The 26,911-nt window shown below is 44.3% G+C and overlaps 1 protein-coding gene across 1 annotated transcript in view; it reads left to right on the top strand.

Annotated features, from left to right (window-relative positions):
- Ostf1 (osteoclast stimulating factor 1) overlaps window positions 1-14,216 on the top strand; it is a 52,640-nt gene extending 38,424 nt beyond the window's left edge. The window contains 7 exon segments of the mRNA XM_032893813.1: window positions 2,656-2,719; window positions 4,002-4,055; window positions 6,029-6,136; window positions 6,816-6,865; window positions 9,627-9,705; window positions 11,219-11,317; window positions 13,709-14,216. Coding sequence (XP_032749704.1) covers window positions 2,656-2,719; window positions 4,002-4,055; window positions 6,029-6,136; window positions 6,816-6,865; window positions 9,627-9,705; window positions 11,219-11,317; window positions 13,709-13,767 — 513 coding nt within the window. The 3' untranslated portion in view covers window positions 13,768-14,216.
- Window positions 14,217-26,911: the final 12,695 nt, after the last annotated feature.

The following is a 26,911-nucleotide window of genomic DNA, read 5'->3' as shown; positions in this document are numbered from 1 at the left end:
TACGACTGTAAACTGTAGATATAGTAACACAGTGCTAGACTATTTATGCAGCCATGGTATTGTGGATTGTTTTAGGTATATATTTACATAAATATATATGTAAAGTCTTGCCTTTTGGCAAGACATCATTTTGGTAGCACATCATTGAGAGTAGTCAACTTCCTCACCCATAGGAAATAGTTGAATAAGTTTTGTTATGGCCACAGATGGAACTCTGAACCCATACAAATCAATGAGGATGTCCTTCAAATTATATTCTAATGTAATTCAAATGGAATATAGCAAGATAAAATGCATACATTATGCCTTACTTGTCTAAGGAAGGATTAGAGACTATAAATATCCCTCTATTTCTTTATTTTTTAAAAAATATTATTTATTTATTTTTATGTATATGAGCACTCTGTAGCTGTCTTCAGACACACCAGAAGAGGGCATCAGATCTCATTACAGATGGTTGTGAGCCACCATGTGGTTGCTGGGAATTGAACTCAGGACCTCTGGAAGAGCAGTCAGTGCTCTTAACTGCCAAGCCATCACTTTGGCTTATCCTTCTAGTTCTTACTTTAAAAATAAAGAGAAGACTAAAATATGACTTAAAAATCAGTTTTGTTCATATGAAGAAAGGGAAAATAGATTTTTAAAATTTTAATTTGTTTTTAAGATTTGACTTTGGGATCATACAAATTTTTTGAGGCTGTAAAATTAATAAAAAGCAGCCCCTAGAAATTAAGAACAGAATGAATCAGATGACTTTAACCACACTCTGGCAATTAGCCTAGTCATAGGGAAAGGAAGTATTCTCAGTAAGAGTTGGCAGTTTGTCTCAACATCCCCAGTGACTATATCAAATAAAACAGACCTGTAGATAGGTAGGTGGGTGGATGGATGGATAGAAGGAAAGAAGGATGGACGGATGGATAGATGGATAGATGGATGGACGGATGGACGGACGGACGGATGGATGGATGGGTAGATAGAGTACCCATCTTGACAGACATCTGCTCCCAGGCTACTGTGAGTCTAGCATTTGAGGATAGCTGAGTCTGGGTCTCTGATGTTCACTGTGGGCTCTCAGCATAGACAGAGAAGGGTGTGCAGATGTTAGTCAGTAAAATGAAGTAGAAACAAAGGAGTCCTTCATTTAAATTGGAAAAGCATCACATTTTATCTTTGAAGGGGGCCTTAGAAAAAGGACAACCCAGTAATAATATATTACTTTCACTGAAAGGAAAAAGGCCCTTTTGAGAAATTACTGCTACCAGTCATAGGACATTAAAGGAACTGAACATCTTGTGACTGTAATAGAAGGCAGCTTCAAAAGACTGCAAGGGCCACCATGCTGGCGTGATGAGGAAGCCAATATGCACTGCCCAGAGATGGGGCAATTTGAGCATCAATTAAGGGCAGCAGCTCTCAATGATTAAAACTCTGTTTTAAATTTATGGTTTCCTAATGTTACCTTCAAACAGTTACTGTGAGGGACCACTACGGAGTTAGGGTGTTTATTCTGACAATGAGTAAGGGAAGGAATCAGTACTTCCTCCGTCCTTTCTTCTTGAACTTTACCTTGAATGACTTGAGAATTGGGAAGGGGGACTTCCTCTTTAAAGAGACATGCATTCATTTAACGGGGAATGTCCCCATTTTGCATCCCCTGTGATTGTTGTGCAGAGGCAGCCGTGCCTTGTGTTTCCTTGTGAAGGCTCATGCGGTAGCCTTCCCTCCAAAGTGAGGCTGGGTCTGCCTTTGCTTTTAGAACTTAAAACAACTCCTGGGCAATGTACGGAGCAAGGGGGTGTTTTTAATGATAGCACAGGTATGTGGCAGGCAGAATCCAAACTGTTTCAGTTTCTGCACACACACGTGCACACACATGCACACACACATGCACACACACATGCACACACATGCACACACCAAGAGCTAAAAAATAAACAACAATAAAGCCAACAAAGAAAAGAATGGAGGTGGAACCTGTATTAAACGCCGGGTAAGAGGGAATTAGTTGTACTATATGTATATGGTCCGTAGTAGAAATCTTAAACTGTGGGCCATAAGGAATTCTGAGTTTCAGCTTAGATATTTGATGATGTTAAGGAATTATCAGGGAAACATTTAATACTGTGATAATGAAGTCACAGTTGACTGAGAAATGATTTATCTTTCAGATGCGTATTCTGCTTTTTCAGAGTAAAGATTATAGCACCTAACACTAACCCCAGTAACCCAGAAGGAAAGGCAGATGAATGGTGGGTAGTATTGGTTGTCACTTTGTTCTTTCTGCGTCCGTATCGGCATGAACTTTTCTATAACAAAAAGTTATCCAAAAGTGATGATAAGACAAGAAAAATCTTTAGAAAATGTGACAAAGCGTAAGAGTATATCAGAGAAGAGAAGTAAAAATCTAGCATGAGATTCTATAGCCGTAATGTACACTAACATATTCCCTTTCTCTCACGTGCTGGGTTTGCCTCACTGGAGCTCTGTGATGTGTATCTGTGTGGGTGGGGCATACTTAGTACTTACGTTCATGGTAAGGGGAATGGGTGCAGACGGCAGGGGCTTGAGGATGCTGACCAATGAGGAGAAGCACTTGTGGACTCAACTAGCTTCAGACACAGCCTCATGCTGACTCCCTCGTTCTCTCGGCAGAGTGATACCAGCTGGTGGAAAGGGACCTGCAAAGGCAGGACAGGACTGATCCCAAGCAACTATGGTAAGTGTCCAGCCAGCTGCACCGTGAGGTTCCTGTTCATAAGACGGCCATGCACACCAGCTGTGCCCAGGCCTGACTCAGTGCTTACGACAGTTCATGGCAACGTGAAAAAAGCCATAGTTCCCAGAGAAACACTGTGGATCCACTTCTTCTACTAATACTTTTTTTGCAGTGTTCTTAGACTCTCGTTCTTCCAGTTTGTGCTGAAGGAGTCCCCCTTTGTAGACACATCTGTGGCCTGTCACACTCACCAAGTGCTTATCACAGCACTTTGTCCTTATTAAGATCTGGCCCCTTTGTAAAGTTATTATTTCTGGTTAAAAGATGGCACAAGGTTGGTAAACAAGAGTTCTAGATGTTAGTCTTTCCTTCCAGTTAGTAACAGGGTACAGTACTAAAGACACCCCCAAATCAGAATGATGCTTGTGGGATTCAATTCCCTATCTTTAATAGTGGGAGTACAGAGTTTAGATCACTTTAAGAACCTTTTAGGCTTCAATGGTCTGTAACTCCTTAGACTGACAAATGACTTGGGAAATGTCAGAGACGGTCCTTTGGAGACATGGAGGCCATGGCCAGGTCCTAGCTCAGGAGCCCTGCACTCTGGGCTTCGTGCGGTTCTCTTCCTCCCAAATCTGAACATACCTTTCCACTGTGCTACATTTCCAGCCTTGGCTCTGGATACTGAGGTAGAAAATCGCTGTAAAGAATTCCTATCCAAGCCCTCTTAGGTCAGCAGGCGTGGGCCTCGAGCAGCAGGCTTCTTCTGGGCTCCCTTACTCATTCCAAGGCCACAGTGGAGCCTTCTGAAAGCAGGTAGACAGCAGCTGTCCCTTTGAATATAGGCAGTGCCGATGCTCTCGGCCCCTGCGTCTTGCCCCAACAGAAGGAATCAGGTGTTTCCCAATGTGAAACTGGGTATCAGATGCTTCTACCTTTTATGACTGTTTGTACTAAACACTTGAGTAGACTGGGTGTTCGGTTCAGGGATCCGTTGAGTTTCGTTTGGGTTAGCGGCCGTGCCTGCTGCTGTTTATGCTTGCAGTTAATTGCTGCGTTGCTGCTTTAGTGCTTGGCTTGGTTTCACTTAATGCAGAACCCAGCCTCTCTTAAAGAAAGTACAATCAGCTTATTTTCTGTTATTTTTAATCCACATTATGTAAGTAATTAAGCTGTTGTATCTGAGGCCCTGGCCACAAAGCTGGTGCCCATGGGCATAACCAACTCCGGTGAATCACTGAGCAAGCCCAATGGTGGTCTTGTGTCTTTCTTTTCAATCTAGTGGCTGAGCAGGCAGAATCCATTGACAATCCATTGCATGAGGCTGCAAAAAGAGGTAGGTCTGATTCTCTTTTGCTTTTTTGATAGAGGGTTTGATATATTAAAACGCACAGGCTTTCTAAAAACATTTTCTTATTCTTTGAAAGTCTCATACATGTAAACAAGTATTTTGATCACTCCCCCCAGTTCCAACTCTCACTTCCCTATCACATGCCCCTCTCCCAACTGCATGTTCTCTTTTTTAAAAAAGCAACCCCTGAATCCAGTCAGTGTCCTTGTATACATAGCTGTGGGACCATCCACTGGGGCATGGGCCACCTTGGGTCACATCCCCAAGAGAAATGACTGCTTTCTTCATCAGCTGTCAGCCAGGAGCGGTGCGCACGACCCCTCCCACTCAGTAGGAGTTCTGACAGGTTTGATCGTGTGCATAGACCCAGAGCTGCCGTGGGACAGAGAGCAGCAGCCACGTCGTGCTCAGAGGACAGGGTTTTGAAGCACTCATTTGTTCTCTGGCTCTTAACATTTCATCTCGTTATTCTGCACCGTTTGCTGAGCCGGGACTGGAGAGGGGAGCTGTGGACGGTCTGCTTAGTGCTGAGCCCTCAACACTTACTTTCCCTCCGCACCGTGACTGGTTGGGGCTCTGCATTAACTGCTGCCCATTGCCAAAAGGAAGCTTCTCTGACCAAGGCCCAGAGCAACACTAATCCACGAGGATAAACGTATATATTTAGAAGGCAGTTGGACATGAGCGTTTAAACAAAACAACAGCTGTAGGTTACCCCCTGTGGCCTGTGACATCCCCAGCCACCGGGACTGACAAGGTTTACAGTATGAATTCCCATGCATGCACTCCCTCCTGTTTATCAGGCCTCAAATACAATCAAAGAAATTGATTGTCCCCATTAACAGTCATGCCACTTGGCACATCTTGCCTGACAGGTCGTTATTATAGCGAAAGGTGTGGGTTTTAATTATATGGTGTGATAAGTTTTGACAAGTACATAGATAGCCAGTGCTCCAACATCCAGATTAAGGTCTCGGGCATTTTGTGATCTCAGAGTGTTCTGTTAACGTGCCTTCCCACCTAAGTCCCTGCCTTCTCTAGAAGCAGTCTCTGTGCTGACTTCCCTCCCCCTAGAAGGCGAAGGGTAGTGGTGTCCTGGGACATAGCACTTAGGAGAGTGTTGATGTCGGGGAAGCTCTGACCCAGCGAGGATGGGGTTGTCTTGACTTTCTTCCTGTGGGTGACATGTACTTCCCACAAGGCTGGAGCACGTGGCTGCGTGGGCACATTTTGACTGTCTCGAGAGGAGGGATGGTACTGGCGTTCTTCCGGTAGAGACCAAGCTGTTGCCAAACATCCTGCAGTGCCCAAGGCGGGCCCCACGACATAAAATGTCTCTGAACCCCAAGTACCCACGGTGATTCTGTTAGGAAACCCTCCTTAAATAGTGGGAAGTGCTGGTGCAGCCTCAGCAAGGCTGTGCCTTTCTGTTCCATGACTGCATGTGCCAGGGGAAAGGAAGGGCTTAGACAATGACATATAAACCACTTCTTTGTAAAGGAGCTCTTAGGATATTAGCCTGAAGTCTTAAGTGGGTGTCCCTTAGCACAAAGCAGTAGCTCCGAGCAGCTTAGTTAGCATAAGGTAATGTGTCTCTTAGTTCCATGACCTGAAAATGTCTTCAAATATGAGTGGGGAGAGATTCTGTTTGTGGTTAGGTTTTGTGTTACACCCCGCCTTTCAGGATTAGAGCCAATACATCTTTTTCTCTTCCTCCAAAGCAGAAACACCTTTAAACCTACCTTTGGCAACTCCTATTAAAAATAGAGTTACTGCTGCTTCTCAGTGACCCGGGGTGCAACTGCACCGTCCTGAGGTATTAGTGGGCAGGTCTTGTTGTAAGATTTGCTGATTAACCCATCACAAATGGGAGCTTACAAAGGAAGAAATTGATTTAAAAGCAGAGCAAAGAAAAAGCTTTTTCCTCGTGTTTTTTTTTATGTGTAAAATTCTTTCAGGCAACTTGAGCTGGCTGAGGGAGTGCTTGGACAACCGAGTGGGCGTGAACGGCCTGGACAAAGCTGGAAGCACAGCCCTGTACTGGGCCTGCCATGGTGGCCACAAAGGTACTGAATCGTTCTGGTTTATGATTCTGTGCTGTTCAGAATCTCCTTTACCCAAGGAAACCACCTTTCATGATAAAAGCAGTGCAGCAAAGGCTCTGTTCCTCGAAATTGCAGAGCCTCGGTGGTGGGGTGTGGCTGGCGAGCCCCACTGCGCAGACTCCTGGAAGGCTGGGAACTTCCCTTTCTCTCTCCGCCTTCAGAAGGTACCAGAGCACACCAGTGCCAGGACGGCAAACCCTGGTCACCTGCCACAGAGGGAAGGCAGAGTGGGCACTGTAGCCTTTCCCTCGCTATGCTTTTGGACCCACATTTTAAGTTTGATGCAAAATTTGAAGTACCACACTGACTTAAGCCTGCAATCCTGTTGCAGCCAGTAATAACAGGTTGGATTTTTCCAAGTATTTTTTTTCTAGCCCAAATCCCACCGTCCACTCTTTTCCACCAACTGAGATAAATCTTTGGATCTGAAATCTTTCTTTTGTAATCTACCTTTTAGGTTTTTTACTGGAGATAAATTTGAGAACTTGTAAGAATTTTCTAGAACGTTCTTCTAACAAGCTTCTAAAAAGCTTCTAAAAAAGCTTTTCTAAAAAAGCATCTTTTGCTATTATGATGTCTGTCTTTATAAAGTTCACTATTTCTACCTTAAGAAACACCACATTTCCTGTTTGAATTGCAGACATAGTGGAGGTTCTGTTTACTCAGCCGAATGTGGAACTGAACCAGCAGGTAAGGCCGCTGACTGTGGGGACCACATTTATCATACCCACCTTTCTTGTTCACACATCACAGCTTGTGCGCATATACAATATTTTAATTCAGATGCTATAAGCATATGGAGTTTTGTTGTTGTTACTGTGTTTCCTTGCTGTGGTACTGGGGTTTGAAGCCAAGTCCTCACACATGCTGTTCAAGTACACATGGTAGAGATAATCAGTTCACAAAGCGAAAAGCTATACTTCAGTCCCAGTTTGGGAGGTGCTCTTCCATTATACCTCACTGCTCTTGGGCTGGGTCCAAGGTGAGCGGGCACATGGTGCTGCTGCTCAGCTCACTGTATCTATCTCCAGTGAGCAGTCTCATCATCCCCTTTGAGCATACACCTCAGGGCATGAAGGGTTCCTTCCCATGCCTCTGTCTTCCCAAAAGACACCAACTCCCTCTGGATAGCGGCATGCCAGGGGCCTCTGGGGACACTTGAAATCCAACCAGACCCTTCTGCTAAAGGTTCCTACCTCTTCCACATTCCCCAAGCATGGGCCTTCGGAGACAAAGCCCCACTTCTAGCCCTGGCACTTTCCAGTCTCTTTCCTACTAAGAGTCTTTGTCTTTGGTGTTCTAAACATTCACAGGGAAGGGCCTTAGTGCTGTCTTTCAGTAGTAACCACAATGAAGTCTTTTAGCCTGAGAAATTAGCTTACTTCTTTTACTGTTTCTAACCATTTTCTTTGCTCTTTTGATTCTACAGATTGAACATCAGAGTTTCTTTTTTTTATTAGAGATTTCATCATTTTTATCTTTTTAAAAAAGTTATTCCTCCTAAAAGTTTTTTTTAATTATTATTTTCACGTGTATGGGTGTTTTGCCTGCATGTTTGTACACCACATGCATGCAGTACAAATAGAGACCAGAAGGGGGCATCAGATTCCCCCAGGGACTGGAGTTGCATACAGGAGCCTCCATGTGGTTGCTGGGAATCGAACCTGAGTCCCCTAGAAGAGCAACCAATGAATAACCATTGAGCCACCTCTTCAGCCCTACTTTTATTTTGATATTTTTTAAAAATTCTCCAGAGTTCTATATTCATTTTCTATTGCTCTGTAGCAAATCATCCCTGGTTTATCAGTGTGTATTGGGTGGTTGCAATTCTATGCATAACATCACAAGATTCCCAACTCAAGATCTCACACTGTAAAACACAGATTTAGTGGGAACTGTGTTCTTGAGAAGCTTGCAATCCCCTTCAAAGCTCACTACAGTTGCTGAGATTTGAGCTTTTTCCCCTGTAGTACTGATGCCCTGAGTTTTTAGAGGTTCCTCTTTTCTGTCAAAATGGCTGTTTGCTATTTTCCTCATGGCTAGTAGGAGCTGCTTTCGGCTCCGCTGTTCAACCTTCGTTTTAAAAGCCTGCCTCCTGGGTTCGGTCCCCAACCCCGAAAAAAAGAAAAAAAAAAAAAAAAAAAAAAAAAGCCTGCCTGATTAGATGTGACCTACCCAATATACTCTCGCTTTTGGTGGACCCAGTAATGGTTGTCTACAAAGGGATGGGCTTTTTATTTTTCAATTCAAGGTCTTACTCTGTACCCCAGGTTGGCCTCAAACTTGCTGTGTAGACCAAGCTAGACTTGAATTCACAGAGGTCCACATATCTCTTGTCTCCCGAGTGCTAAGATTAAAAATGTGTATCTCCATGCCCCAGCCAAGAGGAGTGATGGCCCTCATAGTCTTGGCCTCACCCACACTTGAGGATGAGGGTTGTATATGGGATAAACAGGGTAAAGCAGACAGGTATTTTAGGGGTCGTCTGAGAATTTTGCTGATACAAGCTCTTTTAATAGCATCCTTTTCTTGTTTATGTAATACCCATGATATGGCTAATATGTTAATTATTGCTTTTAAAAAAGCTCTCTGCTACTTACTGTGCTTTTCTTCCCTAGAACTTTTCATTTGTTTAAGTCTTCTCAAACACTTAAGCTGTTTTCAGATACTCAGTATCTTGGCTCACTCCTTTGTTTGTGTGACTGGGGGCTGTGTGAACTTGGTGGGGGAGTGGGGTGCTCCTTGATAGACTTCTCCACAGGGTGGCAGGGCGAAGCACCTCCTGTACTGTTGTGTATGCTAGCATAAATGCCACTCCAGTCCCCTAATGGGGGGTGCTTCAGAGGTGATGTGCACCGTCCTGCTGAGAGCACCACCCTTTCTGTCCTTGCTGAGGAGGAGCTGGGCTGATGTGCTGAGGGGAGGCCCTTACTGTTGGCTCTGTCATCGCTTGTGTACCACTGCACCTGAGCTTGGGGACTCTGGCTTGTGCACCACTGCACCTGAGCTTGGGGACTCTGGCTTGTGCACCACTGCACCTGAGCTTGGGGACTCTGGACATTTTCCAGCAGGGTAATTCTACTCTTGTTTAATGGGGCAAATGCCAGTTCTAATGAGGTATGAATCCACTTGGCCACTCCTGTTTTCCCTCCATGCCTCATTCTTGCCCATTCTAGTCTTCCGTTCCTGACTGAAGTCTCCCTGACTGAAGTTGCTGGAGTCTCCCTCTGCAGGAGGCCGTGCCACAGCCTGTCTCACCACGTTAGCTTGCTCCTCCATCTCTCCTAGAGCAGCCCCTCTCGTTGCCTCAGTTCCCTTTTCTCTTGGGATTCCATGTAGTTCTGTAGCTTTTCTCCTAATTTAGATTTATGTGGATTAAACTTATATTACTGCCTCCACCCAGCTCATTTTGTATTTTTAATAACACCATTTTCCCTTTCTTTCACCATAGAACAAGCTGGGAGACACGGCTCTGCACGCAGCTGCCTGGAAAGGTTATGCAGACATTGTCCAGTTGCTACTAGCAAAAGGTAAAGTTTCTACTGAATTTTCCTGCTCTTCGCTTGGCTCGAAAACTAGCTCCTAATGAAGCAGGCCAGTTGACATAGTAGGAATACTGTCTCCTTCTGCTAAAACTGCACGACATTATTTCAATTGAGAAGAAATAATTGGAGGCACATTTATGGTACTTGTTTACTCTGAGTTAAGATCCCGACAAACTTTGAAAAATCCACACAAATGTGTTGCTTTTAAAAAGAACTTCCTGTGCATATCTGCCGGGTTGTAGGGCTTCAGGGCACCATGTCCTGAGAAGGTTGCTGTGAAGTTGGTGAGACTCCTGCTTGCTTGGGAGTCTTAATGGACAAGGAGAAACACCGTAGCTGCTGATGCCTGACTGAGCCAGTGCTGAAGCTCATCTCTTGCTCACAGATTCACAGCAAACAGCTAACTAAGGGACTGTCCATCCACTTTTCTGCTTGTGCCATAAATATTAACCACTCTTACAGGGGGCCGGCCAGGCATGTCACTCAGATGCTTGGCCCAGAGGGCAATTCTGAGAAACCTTTCTTCAAGCCACATTATAGATTCTATCTTTTGGAACGTTTGGGGCAGTGTTGTGGAATTTATGAGCAGGGTTGCTTTTGGTTTAAGTGCGGCAATGCTGTCAACCTCTGGTCTAAAAGCTTACTTACTATGAGGGCTGTTGTCTTTTCTGAAGGACATGCTGAAGGCCTTGTGGGTGATGTGGCAGCCACAAGCTGTGTGCTGCTGAGCCACACTTGATGTTTTGTTATCAAAGTTGTTGCAAGCACCCATGGTACCGTGTGGATTGTGGACACGTTGTGATGCAGGGTCCATGCTTCCTGACTGACAGTTTGACAGTAGCCCTCGGTACCACTTCCAGTGAACTCTGATTAAACCTCTTCACAGGTTTGAAGGAAGATCTCAGTGCACAGCATTGTGGAATACACTTCTGTATTTTTTTTTCTTCTTCAACAATACAAAGGTCTCCATGGGTTCTGATGTAATTTTTAGCACAAAGACAGGGGAAACATGAATGGAAGAGGTGTAGAGGGCCAATGGTTTGGGGAACCATTGCCTGTGAGTTTATTGTTTTGCCATATGCTGATTTGCATATGAGGGTACCTGAAGATGTAAAAAATTCATCCTCTGGCGGTCAGCCCAATGGTCTTTCCTAACAGCCCTCCTGAGCTGAGGGAGAGATAAAGGGTATGTTGGGTTGAAGCCCCAAAGCCTCATGCTGGGAGCCACGTAGTGCATAGGGTTATGGCTGTGATGTCATCTTAGCATTTACTCAGGGCCTGGTAATGGGGTCACCATGTGCAGTCCCTTGGATCCTGGAAGGGAAGAGCAGGTTTACTGGAGCAGCAGGCTCTCTGAGGAAACATGCCAGCCACATTCATTCTGGGCCAGAATTGTTCTCTGGTAGCCTTGCCAAAGTGATTAGCTCATGAGAGAGGATTGGCTGCCGGGTGCTAGTCTGCAGAGACACACATGGCTTCTGTTTCTTGTGTTGGGAAGGTGCGAGGACAGACTTGAGAAACAATGAGAAGAAGCTAGCCTTGGACATGGCCACCAACGCTGCCTGTGCATCGCTCCTGAAGAAGAAGCAGGCAACAGGTATTGTCTTAAGTCACTCTCCTCGTGCTTATGTCCAAGACTTTGCAGGGTTTTATGGCAAAGGTTGAGTCCCCTCCTCCCCCCGAATGATAAATGATTCTCGATTTCAAATATACCATTGATCATCATCAGGTCTAAAGCAGAATAATAGTATCAAGCAAACAAATGTGAAGTCAGATAGGGTCTTTCATGTTGTGATTCCCTTTGTTCCTTGCTAATAATGGGTGTGCTTTCCAGCATCACAGCATGGCTTCTGTGAGCAGCCGAAGGTCGATGAAACTAAAGTTGATGCTCACCTCTCCACGATTGCCTCATGTTTCGACTTAATGAGCCTAGCAGTAAACCGTAATTGACGTTTTCCCGGGGTTTGCCAAAGACTGTGGAGTCTATGCACAAATTGTGGATAGTTCTTAAAATTTAGAGATGAGGTGTATGTCCTTCAAGATTAAAATATAGCTGTGGGAAAATACACATGAAAGAATGAAGTGAAGGTTATACATGGTGGTTGTTTCAAAAGAAAGGGGTTGTCTTAGTTATTCTGTGTCCTGTTGAGACACCAGGACCAAGGCGACTGCTATAAAAGAAAGCATTTAACTGGGGGCTTGCTCACAGTTTCAGAGGGGTCCACGATCGTCATGATCGTGTTGGCAGGGACATAGCCACAGGCAGGAAAGCATGGTGCTAGAGACGTCCCATTCTGTAGGCAGCAAACAGAGAGAGAAAGACTGACAGATAGACAGACAGACACAGATACAGACACAGACCCAGCCTAGCATAGGCTTTTGCAGCCTCAATGCCCATGGCCAGCAACACACCTCTTCCAAGCACACAGTTACATTAGGGGTGTGTGTGTGTGTGTGTGTGTGTGTGTGTGTGTGTGTGTGTGTGTGTGTCTGTCTGTCTGTCTGTCTGTCTGTCGTCTGTCGTCTGTCTGTCGGCGGGATTCTCATTCAGACACCACAGGGTTTAAATCACAAGTCATGTGTACGTACTCAGAGACTGGCTGTTTATTGCCCTCTCTGTATGTGTGCTGTCAGGGCGGGCCTTACATTCTCTGTCACATTCACCTCACCTTTCTTTCTCTCCATCACCATGCCTTTCTCCCATCCGTTTGTCCGTGCTCCCTGGCCTGTGTCAAGCCCAGAGTTTAGTCCCTGCCTTAGCCTTAGAAACAGTAAGATCCTCCTTGTCTTTGGGATGTAAGAGAGCCTCCCACATTATCCTCCTTGACTGCCAAGTCCCATCATCAGCCTGCCCCTGAGCCTGCGGCTGCCCCTTTGCACTGTCTTCCACTTCAGTTCACGCAAGTGTAAACCAGCCTGGAGCTTGTGTTCTAGCCATGGCTGACACTCACTGGAAGAACTGGTGTTTCTCTAAACACATTCCTTATTGATGTGGGCTCTGGAGGGAATGGCAAAGTGTTTGTCAGCTTAGCCAGTGCTGTCCGGCTGCAGACTTGGGAGCAGCTGTGTGAGACAGAAAGTAGAAACCATGTTCGTTACCGTGTGGGTGGCTTTTGCTTGAGGTTGACCTCCCAGTCCTTGCTGTCCAGTTGGGTCAGGAAGGAAGGCTGCGGCCTAACTTCCTTTCTTTGCCACTGACTTCCTGTTGCTAGACTAGGGCCTTCTGAGAGACTCCCCTGAAGTGTAGGGCTTCTTTGGTGCTGAAGCTTCTCGTTCTCTGTCTCTTGTGCTTAGTCCTGACCAGCCAGCTATCTTCAGTAGGATCTTTGCTTTTAGCTGGCTAGGGTCCTAGGTCCATCTTCCGGTATGCTCCCACACAGAGTATGTCGTACTTCCAGTGTAGCCTGGGCCGTGCTAGTGAGAGACCCCAATTTGGGTGACCATGCTACCCTGCATCAATTAAACTCTAACAGTGTTTGCTTTTGAGTTGCATTTTCCCTCCTAGAAGATCTGTTACTGTAAGATTTTGAGGAAGACAGCTGAAGAGGCAGCAGTTAGATTAGCTGTCTTCCTTTTGACCCCTGTGCAAGATTGTTTTTAATGGGGTCCAGAATTTTCATTGATTTTTTTAAAAATATTTATTTCAGTCTCTTGCTTCTCCTTAAACTTACTTTTTTCTGAAACAAAACAGAAGTGTCTGTGTTCCCTCATTACTCACCTTTCTGTCTCCTGCCTTGCACACTGACTGACATGTGGAGTGGCTGCTGGGACTCCACGTTGGCCATGGTGCATGTGCCTGGTGTCAAATGACTTGGTAGCACCTCGCAGCGAAGCTTTCCGGGTTGGAAAGCAGTGATGGGAAGGGTCGCAGGGAGAGCATAATCCCTGGGTCCGGGAGGTTCATGTTTCAACTGCCAGGAGTACCGAGGTGAGGAAAAGTCTCAGTAGTTTGTAATCTCTGTTTGCTTCCTTCCTGTCTTCTCCTTAGATGGGGCTCGAACGTTAAGCAATGCTGAGGACTACCTCGATGATGAAGACTCAGACTGATGCCTCCCGGAGCTGCTTTGATGCCTAAACTTCTTTTGCTTTTGCCATTCCAAAATCTGGGTTGTTTTGCCAGAAGAGTATTGATAATTGTTCTTTTACCATCTGTATGAGCACGGCACGGCTGCACTGTGACCTATGAGTGTGCGTGAGCGTGGGTAATTCTCACCTGCGGCTTGCCAATAAGAGAAGAGATACTTTGTTGTATAAAATACATATATGTTCACCAAGGTAAAATAAAAAACAAGATTATTTCTATTTATCATGCTAAAGGAATTTTAATAATTGTTTCTTTAAAAATCATTTTTTTTTAAGTTCTTTACCTCAAAGAATGAGATAGATGTTTTGAGTGGGATTTTCAAAGGAGAAATGCTTGTTATAACAGTAGACCAAAACTCTCAACAGAAAATTGTCAGCTCTTCTGACAAAAATAAACATCTGAAGAGACCTTCTTCTCTGTTTTTGTGCTACCACTCATTGCTGGTAACTAAATAACTAAAGCTTTTTATACCAGGTAAGGACAGATTTTACCTTACTGTTAGATTACATTTTATACTCATTAGCACAGAAGAATCACAGTAGCTGCATTTCTCTCACAGCTTCCTGTGTCTGCTTTATTCAACATAGTACACAATCGCATATCTAAGAAAAGATAAAATGTTAGCAATTATGAACTACGCAAGGAATACTTAAAGTGTAGAAACTCAGTAACCTCATTTCAGTTTGATTAAAGTGTGGAAGTTTAAATTTTCTTCTGTTTACTTGTGAAAGCTGCCATAATTTTCAGGGTGATGGTGTTAGGAAGCATGAACTTTTGTCTCTCAGATAACTTTTTTTTTTTAGAGCTTGTGTCTGGCTTATAAGGGTTCGGATTCCTTTGCTGAGTTAGGCGACACAGGGACCCTTGATGCTTTGCTTCATTAGAAGTTCTAATTTTGTGTCACTGTGTTAAAAATGTCACGGTCTCATAACATACCAGTTTTTCAGCCTGGATCCATCTTCGAGAACGTACTGCTCATTTCAAAAGGTGTATTGGTCAGGAGAAGGAAATGTCTAAGCAGGAAGTGGGCGAGCTCAGGAAGCGAATCACAGCTGTGTAGGCGGGTCTTCTGCCTATAGCTGGTTTTCCTCTCCGTGGGTCCCTTGAGAAAGGTACCTGGAGGAACCAGTTTGAGGTGGTCCAGATACCTCAGCTGATTTAGTTGGAAATAACCTGTAGAAGCATTGACAGGGAAGCACAGCCTCTGGGATTAATTATGGGGTGTACTGCCAACTCCAAATAGATGCGCTATTGCGTTGTTTCTTTTTGGTTGTCTGAGACAGTCTCGCCAGAGCCCAAGCTGTCCTCAGACCCTGCCTCTGCCTCCCAAGTGCTGGGCCTGTAGGCATGAGCCATCACACCTCACTTGTTAATAAGTTCAGGCCAGCTGTTGGTGTTTCTCTATCAGCATAAATGGAAAGACACCAGTTCCCTCCAGAAATGTTCTCTTTTCCCGTGGAATTTAGAAGGAGTTTCCATGGACATAGGGTGTGTGTCTCAGTGCAAAGCTTTAGAGATCCTGAAATACTTCGTTCTTCTGTCCTTTGCAAGCAGTTAAGCAACTATTGACAGGGTGGAGGCGATGAAATATAAGCAGAGGCTGTTTTGTGGGGAACGGGTCACGTTTCACTACTAGTACTACCTAGGCATGCCAGCTGCCCCATCCTTCCCACCTTAGCTCAGGCTTTTCCAGGAGCCGCAGTCCCTTTTAGACTCCCGCCTCTCACTGCCTGGATGGGCAGGAACTCTTGCCGACATTGTTGCTTGGGGTCCCAACTTCAAGTTGCTTGATTCTAGTTCAAACATTCAGCTTCTTCACTGCTGTGTCCCTTGCCTTCCGCCAGCTCCCATGTAACGTCAACACAGACCCCAGGGCAGATTGGATCCATGGAGCAAAGCCATCTCCCCCTTCATGCTATGTTCTGCCTTCCTGACATGAGCTGACTGAAGTCTGTGATGCTGTTTCTCCTCTCCTTCCTGAAGCTTCTTTTGGAAGGATTAGCCATGGTGAGGGTGAGAGCTGACTGACAAAAGGAGGGCACTGGGTGTCACATCTGGAAGGCAGCTGAGTAACCCCTTTTGAGCCTAGCCTGCAGAATTATAGTACCCCTCAGTTCACTGCAGCCTTTTCTAGTCCGAACAGCAAATCTAACTCTGCCCCATGAGACAGAGAGGGAACTAAAATCTCCAACCCCAAACTGAATGCAGGTAATTTTGATAAAATTATAATAGGTGCTTTTAATTCATATTTGTATATTTGTATATATTTAAGGTAAAGAGTAACAGTGTGCATGCATGTACACACACATTTTCTCTCTCCCACCCTCCCTCCCCTCACCCACCCATCTCAACCTGTGATAATCCCAAAGGTTGGCCAGTTAGAGCTTTTTAGGGCAGGAGAAAGGGGCACACGGAGAACGTGGGTGTGGCATCAAGTTTGGTGCAGCTAGACAGCTTATTTAGCTGTGGTTAAAATGCCTGCCTGGCTGACTTGAGCTTTCTGTGAGTTGCTTAAAGCTGACCTCAGCAACGACTGGGCAAGAAGGCCCTGGCTGTATTGTGGAAACGACTGGCAGTTTGCTGTAACCTGAACTTCTGACAGTCACTGTGGCCTATTCTGGCCAGTGTATCCTTAGGAAGAATGAGCCTTCCAGCCCCCTGGTGGACAGTGACTCTGGGCCAGCCTCGGGCCAGAAGCTTCATGCAAAAGGCAGCTCTCATGTCAGGGTTTCTGTTTCGGCTCCAGCTGTTGCAGGTTCACTGTCGAGCGACCCTCCATTCTAACAGCTCCTTGTGTATCTCTTCAGTGAGTCTTCACTGCCCCCCCCAGTCCCCAAAGATTAGCCATGTTGTTATTACTTAGAGATGGAAGGTGAAATAAAACTGGAAATGACATTTCATATTTTAAAATAGAAGAAAATGATAATGTATTTGTTTTGAGGCTAGCTGGCCCAAGGGCTGATATTAAAGACGTGCACAGATGTCATCGACATAGGAGACATTATATAGAACCCAGAATTCTGACTTTGCTTTTGGGAACAGTCAGCCCATTTATATCTGATTGTCTGTATTTCCCTACTGGGTAGTTAGTGGGAATTTTCTTTCAAGATTTTTTATACTGCAAGTATGTATATAATGGTAGTACCCAAATGGAAATATGTTATTTAGCCAAATTTGTAAGTATCTGGTTACTAGAATGTGAAGTTTTGGGAGAATAGTCAAAAGATTTGGTGGCCCCTATTTTCACAGCAAAAAATAGCATAGGCAATGAGTTTTCTTAAGTGCAGGGAAAACTTCAGGCCACAAATTTATGGGTTTTGTTTCCTTAGTTCTTAATAATATGCTTTTTTATATGCCTCTCCCTTACAATGACATAAAATTAAATGAAACTGCCATTTATTAAGGCCTTCTACTGATTTCTGTGGTAGGCACTTTTATAGACATTACATCATTATTTTTCCTGTTTTTATTGCATTTATCTTATTTTTAAACATTTATTATAATTTTTGAGTATTTTATACATGAGCACTGTACTTATATCATTTCAACCCCGTCTTCTTCCCCCCCAGAACTCTTCCTATGTGTTTCCCCGTGCTCCATCTTGATTTCATTGATCATTTCAGCCGCTGCAGAAAACCAGCCTTAGCTTTGAGACGCTGTGGGGGTTTGAATAGGTTCGGGCCCCATAGATTCATGTGTGTCAATCCTTGGCCATAGGGAGTGGCACTAGTAGGAGGTAAGGCGTAGAGTGGTCTTGTTGAAGGAAGTGTGTCACTGGGCTTTGAGGTCTCCTATGCTCAACCTCTGCCCAGTGTGGAATGAGAGTCTCCTCCTGGCTGCCTGCAAAAGATAGTCTCCTGCCTTCAGATCAAAGTGTGGAACTCTTGGCTCGTCCAGTGCTAAGTCTGCCTGCCCGCTGCTATGCTTCCCACCACGATGATAATGGACTAAACCTCTGAAAGTGTAAGCCAGCCTTAACTATGTTTTCCTTTATAAGAGTTGTCTTGGTTGTGGTTCTCTTCACAGCAGTGGAACTCTTAAGACAGAAGCTGTGCTGTAAAGTTAAGGGGCTTGATCAAGGTTACTCTGCTAGAGGGTGAACACAGGGGTCTGGCAGACAGATGAGCCCAAGCACCTGACAGAGGTTGACCTTCACATCACATCAGAAAAGCCTGCAGAGACCTCGGCTCCTTTGGAACCGAAACCCTGGCGTAGGCATCTGAAGAATTCAGCATGTCTGCTCCTCAGCCATGTCTCCTCAAACAACCCAACGAATGCTAATAGAAGACACTTTTTTCCTCTCCTGAAAATATGTAGACAAGACTTTTCGGTTCCCAGCCCTCAAGTAAAATATGAGTTAGTAACAGCTTCCCACAGTCTACTGTGCATGCATGTGTGGAAGTCCTGCAGCTCTGTGTAACACGGAAATATTGGAGTCTTGGAAGGACCGCTGCTTGTGGCCATGCAGGAAGTTTCACAGCCCGTGTACCCTCACTGCTGTCCTTTGTGGAGGTCCTCAGTCTACAAGGCTTTCCCAGGATGCTCAACCTCAGGCCTCTGTTTGCACTGTCGGCTGGAAGGACTCCTGGCTGTGGCTGAGAGCTGGGGCAATCCAAGGGAGGCACACAGAACTGGGAGGAAAGTGGGAGAGACACAAAGGGGCAAGCAGCAAAGAGGTGGCCATCTTTTGTAAGCTGCTCCTGATAGAAACCATCAGAGTGCTTCAAGACACGTGTTTCCTCTGCTGCTCATGACTGGGGGACTTTGGCTGAGTTTCTTAAACACTGATTCCCAAAGCCAAAACAAAAGACCAAACAGCAGTACTGACTGTGTAGAGCAGTGATTCTCAACCTTCCTAATGCTGAGACCCTAATACAGCTCCTCATGCTGTGGTGACCTCAACCGTCAAGTTGTTTTCATTACTACTTCATAACTAATTTTGCTTCTGTTATGAATTGTAATGATGTCCAGGGTATCTGATATGTGATCCTATAAAAGGAGTGATGGACCCCTCCAAGAGGGTCGAGACCCACAGATTGAGAACCAATTCCCTAGGATACAAATGATATTGAATAATGCATGGCACAGTGATTGCTTGATAGATAAATGTTATTTATAAGCGGGGTAATAAAGATGTTTTCATTAGAAACAAATGTGGGTAGAAAAGATGCATCGGTGTTTTCCAGTCACCATCAAATATCCGAGCCACTTTCAGAATAACTGGACCCGCGTGTTCCCTTCCAGTCACGTAGATGTGCTCACACACAGTAGTGTTTTTGGAATATAAACTTGTTTCTTTGGAGAATTACAGGGGAAGGTCGCATAACTCGAAAGGGTCTGATTCAAGTCAAGTACCAGGAGTGGTTGTGTACATCAATAATCTTAGCACTTGGGATGAAAAAGTAGACATAGCCCGAGACCAACCAGGGTTACGCGAGGCCTTGTGTCTCCATAAAGTAATAATATCTAATAACTCAGAAGGAAACTGGAGAGAATATCTGTTCCGCTTTGAATTTTATATGGTCACTGGGGAACACGTAATGGACTTCAAAGGCCATGGGTCCAATGCTCAGCATATACTCATTTCAAGTCAAAGGTATTTGGTTTTACTATCTTTTATATCATATTCAAATTAAGGCAGTGCAAATGAATCCGCTTTAGAACTCCATGTTTCTCCCCTCAAGTCTGAGAACCCAATCCCACAATGTCAGTGAGATAAAGATGGGATTTCAGACACTTAGAAATTAAGTTTCATGCAATCACTGATTTGGAACAAGAATGTGAAAAAGCCAACTTTATCGTTTTCCATCCAAGGGATTCCTGTGATACCAGAAAATGCCTCCTGTCACAGATGACTCCAGGATATGGAAATGGAAGCTGCTTGGACACAGGAGGGCAGGGAGAACCCAACGGGGCCTTTCATTCCCTGAAACTGGCTGTAATTTTAGAGATGTCAATCATGACAGTTGTCTCACCTGTCACTGGGATACCAGGGCTCAGGGTCCGCAGCCCTCAACCATCATTTCCCAGTCTGTGACACTGATCAAGGCTCTTTAGTCTTTCCAATAAAGACAGGATCAGCTGATGTCACCTAGTGTGAATTCAGGGTGCCACTGCTACATTCATTTTCCCCCCTAAAACTTGTCCTTCGAGTCCTGATTTTTGAGAGTCTCAGATTACAGCATCACGTAGTGTGAGTGCTGGAACAAGTCTGGAACATGTGTTTCAACTGCAGTTGTGCTTAGTTTTAGAACCAGGGTCCAAACGGTAGGTCTGAGGGTGACCAGGTGATCAGAAGTCTTAGACTTAGACCCAAGCTGAGTGAGTGAGTGTGGTCTGGTGTGAGTGGATCTAGTTGGAGTCACGTGGTTTTCACATATTGTTTAAGTCCTGGCCATCTACTCAGTGAATGCCCTTCTCTCAAAGTCAGAAATAGTTCTTACCATTTTTCTTCATTTTCTTTCTTGGTTAGCAATAGTTGTTTGTTTCTTTCTCTGCAGTGTGAATTTAATGGTCACTACCATTGCTCCTACAGTCCCTGAGTATTAGGCACTTAAGAAAGCTTTATTTAGAAAATTGGTAGTTTTCCACTCACATAAGAATGTTTTTAAAATTTTGTCCTTGACAGGCCTTCGATGTCCGGTGTGCGCTCCCCTTCTATTTTTGAATAGGTGGAGCGGGAGCCCCAAAGTGGTTTGCTGGAAGGAACGTGACAGCTGATGCACAAGCCAGGGATCAGGTTCAAGTGCTGTGAGAGCTGCTGATGGAGAGAGATGCTTCCCCGCTCTAGGCATGTTTTTCCTTGAGGGAATTTTCCAGGTGTTCTATATCTAGCCTCCCCTCCCCCACTTCTCTTTACCTCTTGTCAGGGAGCACTGTAGCCACAAGGAGAGCACAAAGAGATCGACCAACTCAACATCATTTTTTTGTTTCAATTTCGTGATAAACGGTGACGTTATTAATATAGGAAGAAACTGGATGCTGACCACGGTGACATTTGAGATTCTCCACATTTCATAGCTCTCCATTGTCTGTCAGGAGACCAGAGTTGAGTGTCCTGTGTCCTCTCTTCCACTGTATCTTAGTCACTACAATAACAGGGTCACTTGATCCCCTGCTGTGTGTCTGGTGACAGAATGTCAGCCACTCATCTATCACCAACTGGCTTGTTTTTGTTTCAGGATTTTTCTCTTTTAAGCTGAGGAATAAGAACTAACTGTGTGAGTTTAGTTAGTATTTTTGTAGGATCCTTGCCGTTTAGGCCATTGGAGAATCCTCAGGATGAAACCGGAGCTCGTAGAAAGTGTTCCTAGTAAATATTGTGTCTGTGATATTTTCTTTTTACCTAAGAGCCCAGTAAACTTTGTAATATCTTTAAATAAATATGAATGGAAGGCCATTTTCTTTTACTCAGTCATTGCTAAGGTGCCTTGTTTATTCTTAATGACTTGCATATGTTTTTGTTACACTAGTAATGATTTCACACCCACACATAAAATTTCACTGTCTTCAGACTAGTTTGTGGCTCTATTCTGTTACATGCAATTGTGGTTTAAGTTATAGCGATACACATCCAGCACTATTTAACTTCCTTTTATTGTAAGTTTTATGATAAACTTTATTCTTATGGAAGTCATGACCACTTGGGTATAATTTTTAAACTACTTTCGCTTGTCTTTGACAATTCTGTAATTGTATACAACATGTCACTTGATGATATCTACTTCCATCCCTACACTCTCAGTCCCCCTGACAGTCCCAGTGTCTCCCTCACACCTTTATGTCCCCCTCCCCCTTTTAACACACTGGGTGCTGCCTTCCGGAATGTTGACTGACCTTGGGCAGGTAATAGTTGCTCATTGGTCTTGAGTGCCGACAGTCATCCCATGGACGGAGGACAGCATTTCAGAGCTTCCCTCCTTATCTTCCAGCTCTTACTTATGTCCGCCCCCACCCCACCCCACCCAGCCGGAGATGTTTATTGATCTGTGGAAGTGGGGCAGTTCTAATAGATTGATTCTCAGCTGAACACTCACAGTTTCTTACTCATCTTCACTAAATGCTGCCTGCTGCAAAGAGAAACTTCTCTGACCGGAGCAACACACATTTTGGGTATAAACATAAATGTTTCTAAGGCTGTTTGACAACATACTCCTTGCCTGACATGCTGCCTGCTCTCATCAGCTTCTTTATGGAACCTTTATACAAACTTCAGTGACTCCATAACTACTGATTCATCAAGCCTGCAAAATGAATACACATGGATTCTTACTGGCCCAGTCCAAACTCTTATTTCTCCTTAATAGCACTGATCCCTTTAACATGTACAGCCATATAGTCCATGAGGACCTGCCATGTCCTCAACTTCATAAGAGCCTACATTCCTTTCCCCACCAAACTGAATGTTGTAACATCTGTCCTAGTTAGGGTTTCTAATGCTATGAAGAAACACTGTGATTGAAGAAACTTGGAGGGGAAAGGGTTTGTTTAGCTTATACTTCTGTATCATTGTTCATCATCAAAGCAAGTCAGGACAGGAAACTGGAAGCAGGAGCTAATGCAGAGGCTATGGACAGATGCTGCTTACTGGTTCCCTCGACATGGCTTGCTTAGCCTGCTTTCTTATAGAACCCAGGACCATCAGCTTGGGGATGGCACCACCCATAGTGGGCTGGACTCTCCCATACCAATTACTAAGAAAATTCCCCACAGGCTGTCCTAAAGCCAGATCTTATGGAGACATTTTCTCATTTGAAGTGTCCTCCTCACAGATGTCCATAGCTTGTGTCAACTTGACATAAATTTAGCCAGAACTGTCTTCTATTCTGTCATCTGTTCTTACTATAAATCTGGATAAACAGAATGAGCAGTAGCCATGCCACAACTAAGCTAAACTGTCTTTTAATTTTGTCTACTCAATAAATTAGCCATTGGTTTGGAATTTAGCATCACTCACATTTTTTGAGCACAGCCTAGATGTGATATGCTTCATCAAGCGACAGTGTGATGCAGCAGAGGGGGAGGCACTTCCCACCACCATATTAGCCATATGACAGTCTAGTATAAAATGAAATTTATTGGGGACATGGAAAGGGGGTCTAGGGGAAGGTAGTAGAAGCAGAGAAAGAAAGGGGATAGAGGACAGAAAGAGGAGAGAGAAAGAAGGGAAGAGGCTGGCTGGGAACACATGGAGAGAGGAAGAAAATGGAAAGAGAGAGAGTAAATAGGGAGACAAAGAGGAGAGAGAGAGAGATGGAGAGTCCTTTTGTACATGAGCCAGACTGGTTCCTGGCTGTTGCTAGGTAATTGTTGGGCTGAGCCTAGAGGAAATGTTAACAGAATGTAGTCAGATTTTTTATGTCAGAATATTTTTTGTTTTGTTTGTTTGTTTTCTTGAGACAAGATTGTCTGTGTAGTCTTTAGCTGTCCTAGAACTTGCTCTGTAAACAAGATGATCTTGAACTCAGAGACCCACCTGCCTCTGCCTCCTGAGTGCTGGATTAAAGGTGTGTGCCGCTACTTCCCACTACTTCCTAGTCCTCATTTCAATTCTTGATTTTTTTCCCAGAGGGTTTCATTTTTTTAAATTTTTTATTATATATTTCTTTACTTACATTTCAAAGGTTAGTCCCTTTCCTGGTTTTCTGTCCATAAGCCCCCATTCCCTCCACTCCCCCTCCCTCATATGGGTATTCCCCCTATATATCCCCCTTATTGCCCTCCCCCACATTCCCCTGCACTGGGGGTCTAACCTTGGCAGAACCAAGGGCTTCTCCTTCCACTGGTGCCTTACTAGGCTACGTATGCAGTTGGAGCCCAGGGTCAGTCCATATATAGTCTTTGTGTAATGGCTTAGTCCCTGGAAGCTCTGGTTGGTTGACATTGCTGTTTTTATGGGGTTGAAAGCCCCTTCACCTCTTTCAATCCTTCCTCTAATTTCCCCCAAGGGGGGTCCTATTCTCAGTTCGGTGGTTTGCTGCTAGCATTGAGAGGGTTTCATTTTTATCAAAGCATTTCTTTTGGAAAACAACAAGAAAACAACAACAGCAGCAACAGCAACAACAGCTACACTTTTTTGATTTTGCTCAATATTTGGGGAATAGATATTTAGGCTACAGAACGCATTTCTTACTATGGTGCCTGGCCAGAAGATGTTTCTAACCTATACTGTAGGACCACAAACAACCTTGTTTCTTTTTTTTTTAAATTTTGTATGAATATTTTTTTCCATCTTTATTAACTTGAGTATTTCTTATTTACATTTCGATTGTTATTTCCCTTTCCGGTTTCCAGGCCAACATCCCCCTAACCCCTCCCCCTCCCCTTCTGTATGGGTGTTCCCCTCCCCATCCTCCCCCTATTACCGCCCTCCCCTCAACAATCCCGTTCACTAGGGGTTCAGTCTTAGCAGGACCAAGGGCTTCCCCTTCCACTGGTGCTCTTACTAGGCTATTCATTGCTACCTATGAGGCTGGAGCCCAGGGTCAGTCCATGTATAGTCTTTGGGTAGTGGCTTAGTCCCTGGAAGCTCTGTTGGTTGGCATTGTTGTTCATATGGGGTCTTGAGCCCCTTCAAGCTCTTTCAGTCCTTTCTCTGATTCCTTCAAAGGGGGTCCCATTCTTGATAGAGTCCTTGTTGCTCTGTGAAACTTCCTGAGCACAGGCTTTAATATCTGCACCCCTCCCAGCCAGCATTCTAAACTTTCAATTGCCCACTAACGCTACCCATTAAGCTCTTCTTAATATCACTAGTGAGTCTTTAGTTTGTAACTCTGAACTGTTGTACATTCTTCTACAAACCATTTCCAAAGCCCCGAAGACCACAGGGTCAGATTTATCACAGCAATAGCACTGTTTCAGGTGTTATTTCTTTTAATTTTAGTTTTATTCTTCCTCCTAATTCCTCCCATAATCACCCTCTTCAACATCTCCCTGACTTTGTGTTCTCTTGTAAAAACAACTGTAGTCCAATTTGTGCTACACATATATACTCCTGGGTGTGGGACCAACCACTCTAATGTGGGTGACCTAATAGAGGATACACCCTGAAAGAAAACCAACTCTTCCCTAGAAGCCAATAACTGTGGGTAGATTGTCTGTTGGGGAGTAGAGACCCGTGAACTCTTTCTGTTGTGCGAGAATGTTGACTGAGTTGATCTTGGGCAGGCAACCACAGCTGACCTGAGTTCATGTATACAATGGTTCTGTTGTGTCTAGAGGACACTTAAACTATGGTCCTTTCCAATCACTGCCTCTTATTTTCTTTGATTCTCTGATGCCAATTTAAGACACAAAAGTGCCTTGTGTTCTTCTGTGTTCTTTCTGGTAAGAGCCAATAGTAGCAGTAGTTCAGAGTGTGGTGGTTACTGTGGAAAATACTTCAGAAGTAGGGTTAGATTTTAGACAGGCCCAAATTACCATTTCACTCGGGAAACGTAGAGATTAATTCTTACTGCCTTGAGACTCTTGTGACTTTCAGGACATGCTTCACTGGTAGACAGCAGTGATGTGGGTCTCTGGGAGCTGGTGCTATGTTAGAAGAAGCCTGCCAGCTTCTGCTCAAGTCTCTTGGAACCTAGGAGGCAGGGAACCAGAGTAGCCCCATGCGAAGGAAACCAGCCTGTAGCTGAAAGTTGTCAGTGATCTCCTTCTGACGGCTAGGACCAGCATGTCAGGTAGAGAAGTGAGCCATCCTGGATTCAGATTCTTCAACTCTTGAGAAATCACCTTAGCCAATACTTGAAGCAGTGTGAATACTCAGGCAATCTCTTACTGTAATCTTTATCTGAAAAATTGTGAGCGAAATAAAATTGCCATTTTAAGCCAACAACTCTTAGGGTTATTTGCTTTCCGTTATGCAGGTCACATAACTACATTTCACATGGTATTTAATTCTCACAATAACCCTATGAGTGATGTACTATTATGTCATTTTGATGGTAATGAACTTGACCCAAATGTGTTAATTTCCCAAATGACTAGCTAGCCAAGGTGATGGGAACTCAGTCAAGCTCTGATGTAGCTCACATCTAACTTTTAAGCGAAGCTGCAAATTAATTGTACTATTTGAGATTTGGTTTACACGCAAACACAAACTTGTCAATGGAATATGTTAGGTTTTCAGAAGTCAGATTGCCTCTTTTTAATCTTCATATCACAGTGTTTCATAAACAGCTGAGAAATTTTGGAGGTACCCAGAAAGTAAGCTGTTCTCCCCCTCCCCCCTCCCTATATTAATGGAGTGCTCACTGGTCTCTGTCAGTCACAGAGAAGTTTTAAGAAATGAAACAAAAGCCACAAATTGCAAAACTGCCCCCAGAAGTCCTACCACCCCTTGGCTGTCAAGACTACCTAAGCCCAAAGGATCTACATTTGAAGGCCAAACTTTTCTCACCAGCGCATTCACCTATTGTTCAAGACAAATGCTCAAATGCTCTCTCGTAATTGCAGGGGACATTTCCCATTTAGAGACGATTCTTGACGGTTCCAGCTTCCCTTCTTCTCACCCAAATTCTGATTTCTCTACCTAGACCTTGTCCCTTTTCCTTCTGCCCTAAATCCACACTTTGGCAAACCTCCATGCCTTTAGCACCCTCCCCTAGTGACCTTAGTTTGAGACACCCCATAGTTCTCATGAGCCTGCTTCCCATGCTCTAGGAAGCCAACATACCCAACCCTCTTTTGGTCACAGCCGCCTTCTAGAGAGATTTGGTGGATGGAATTTAATGCTAGGGGGAAAAAAGGCATAAACATGAGACATTACACTGAAAGTTTGCCTAGTTTTCTGGAGCATGATTTTTCATAGTTCAGAGGCTATAAAAATGAGGCCACATTGTTTTCTCCCTAGACTGGCTGTGGCTGCAGTCCCGCTATGCTAGCACATGTCTCTTCCCTATGAATGTGCATCCCTACTACTCTTTTGTGTGACCATCTTTCTCTTTCTTTTGAGGAAAGCAGTAAACTGTACTTGGGCTCACCACAATGGATTCTACTTAACTTAATTGATTTTTCAAGGTTCTGTTTCCAAACATCTATTGAGAGTTGGAATTTCAAAATATGATTGGGTTACAGGGAAGGCACAATTCTGCCCTTACCAAGGTTTGTGGA

The sequence above is a fragment of the Rattus rattus genome, chromosome 2, assembly GCF_011064425.1.
Source record: "Rattus rattus isolate New Zealand chromosome 2, Rrattus_CSIRO_v1, whole genome shotgun sequence".
In the NCBI taxonomy this organism is placed as follows: Eukaryota; Metazoa; Chordata; class Mammalia; order Rodentia; family Muridae; genus Rattus; species Rattus rattus.
The sequence above is the reverse complement of the archived record's forward strand: the minus strand, read 5'-3'. Positions and strand labels throughout refer to the sequence as shown.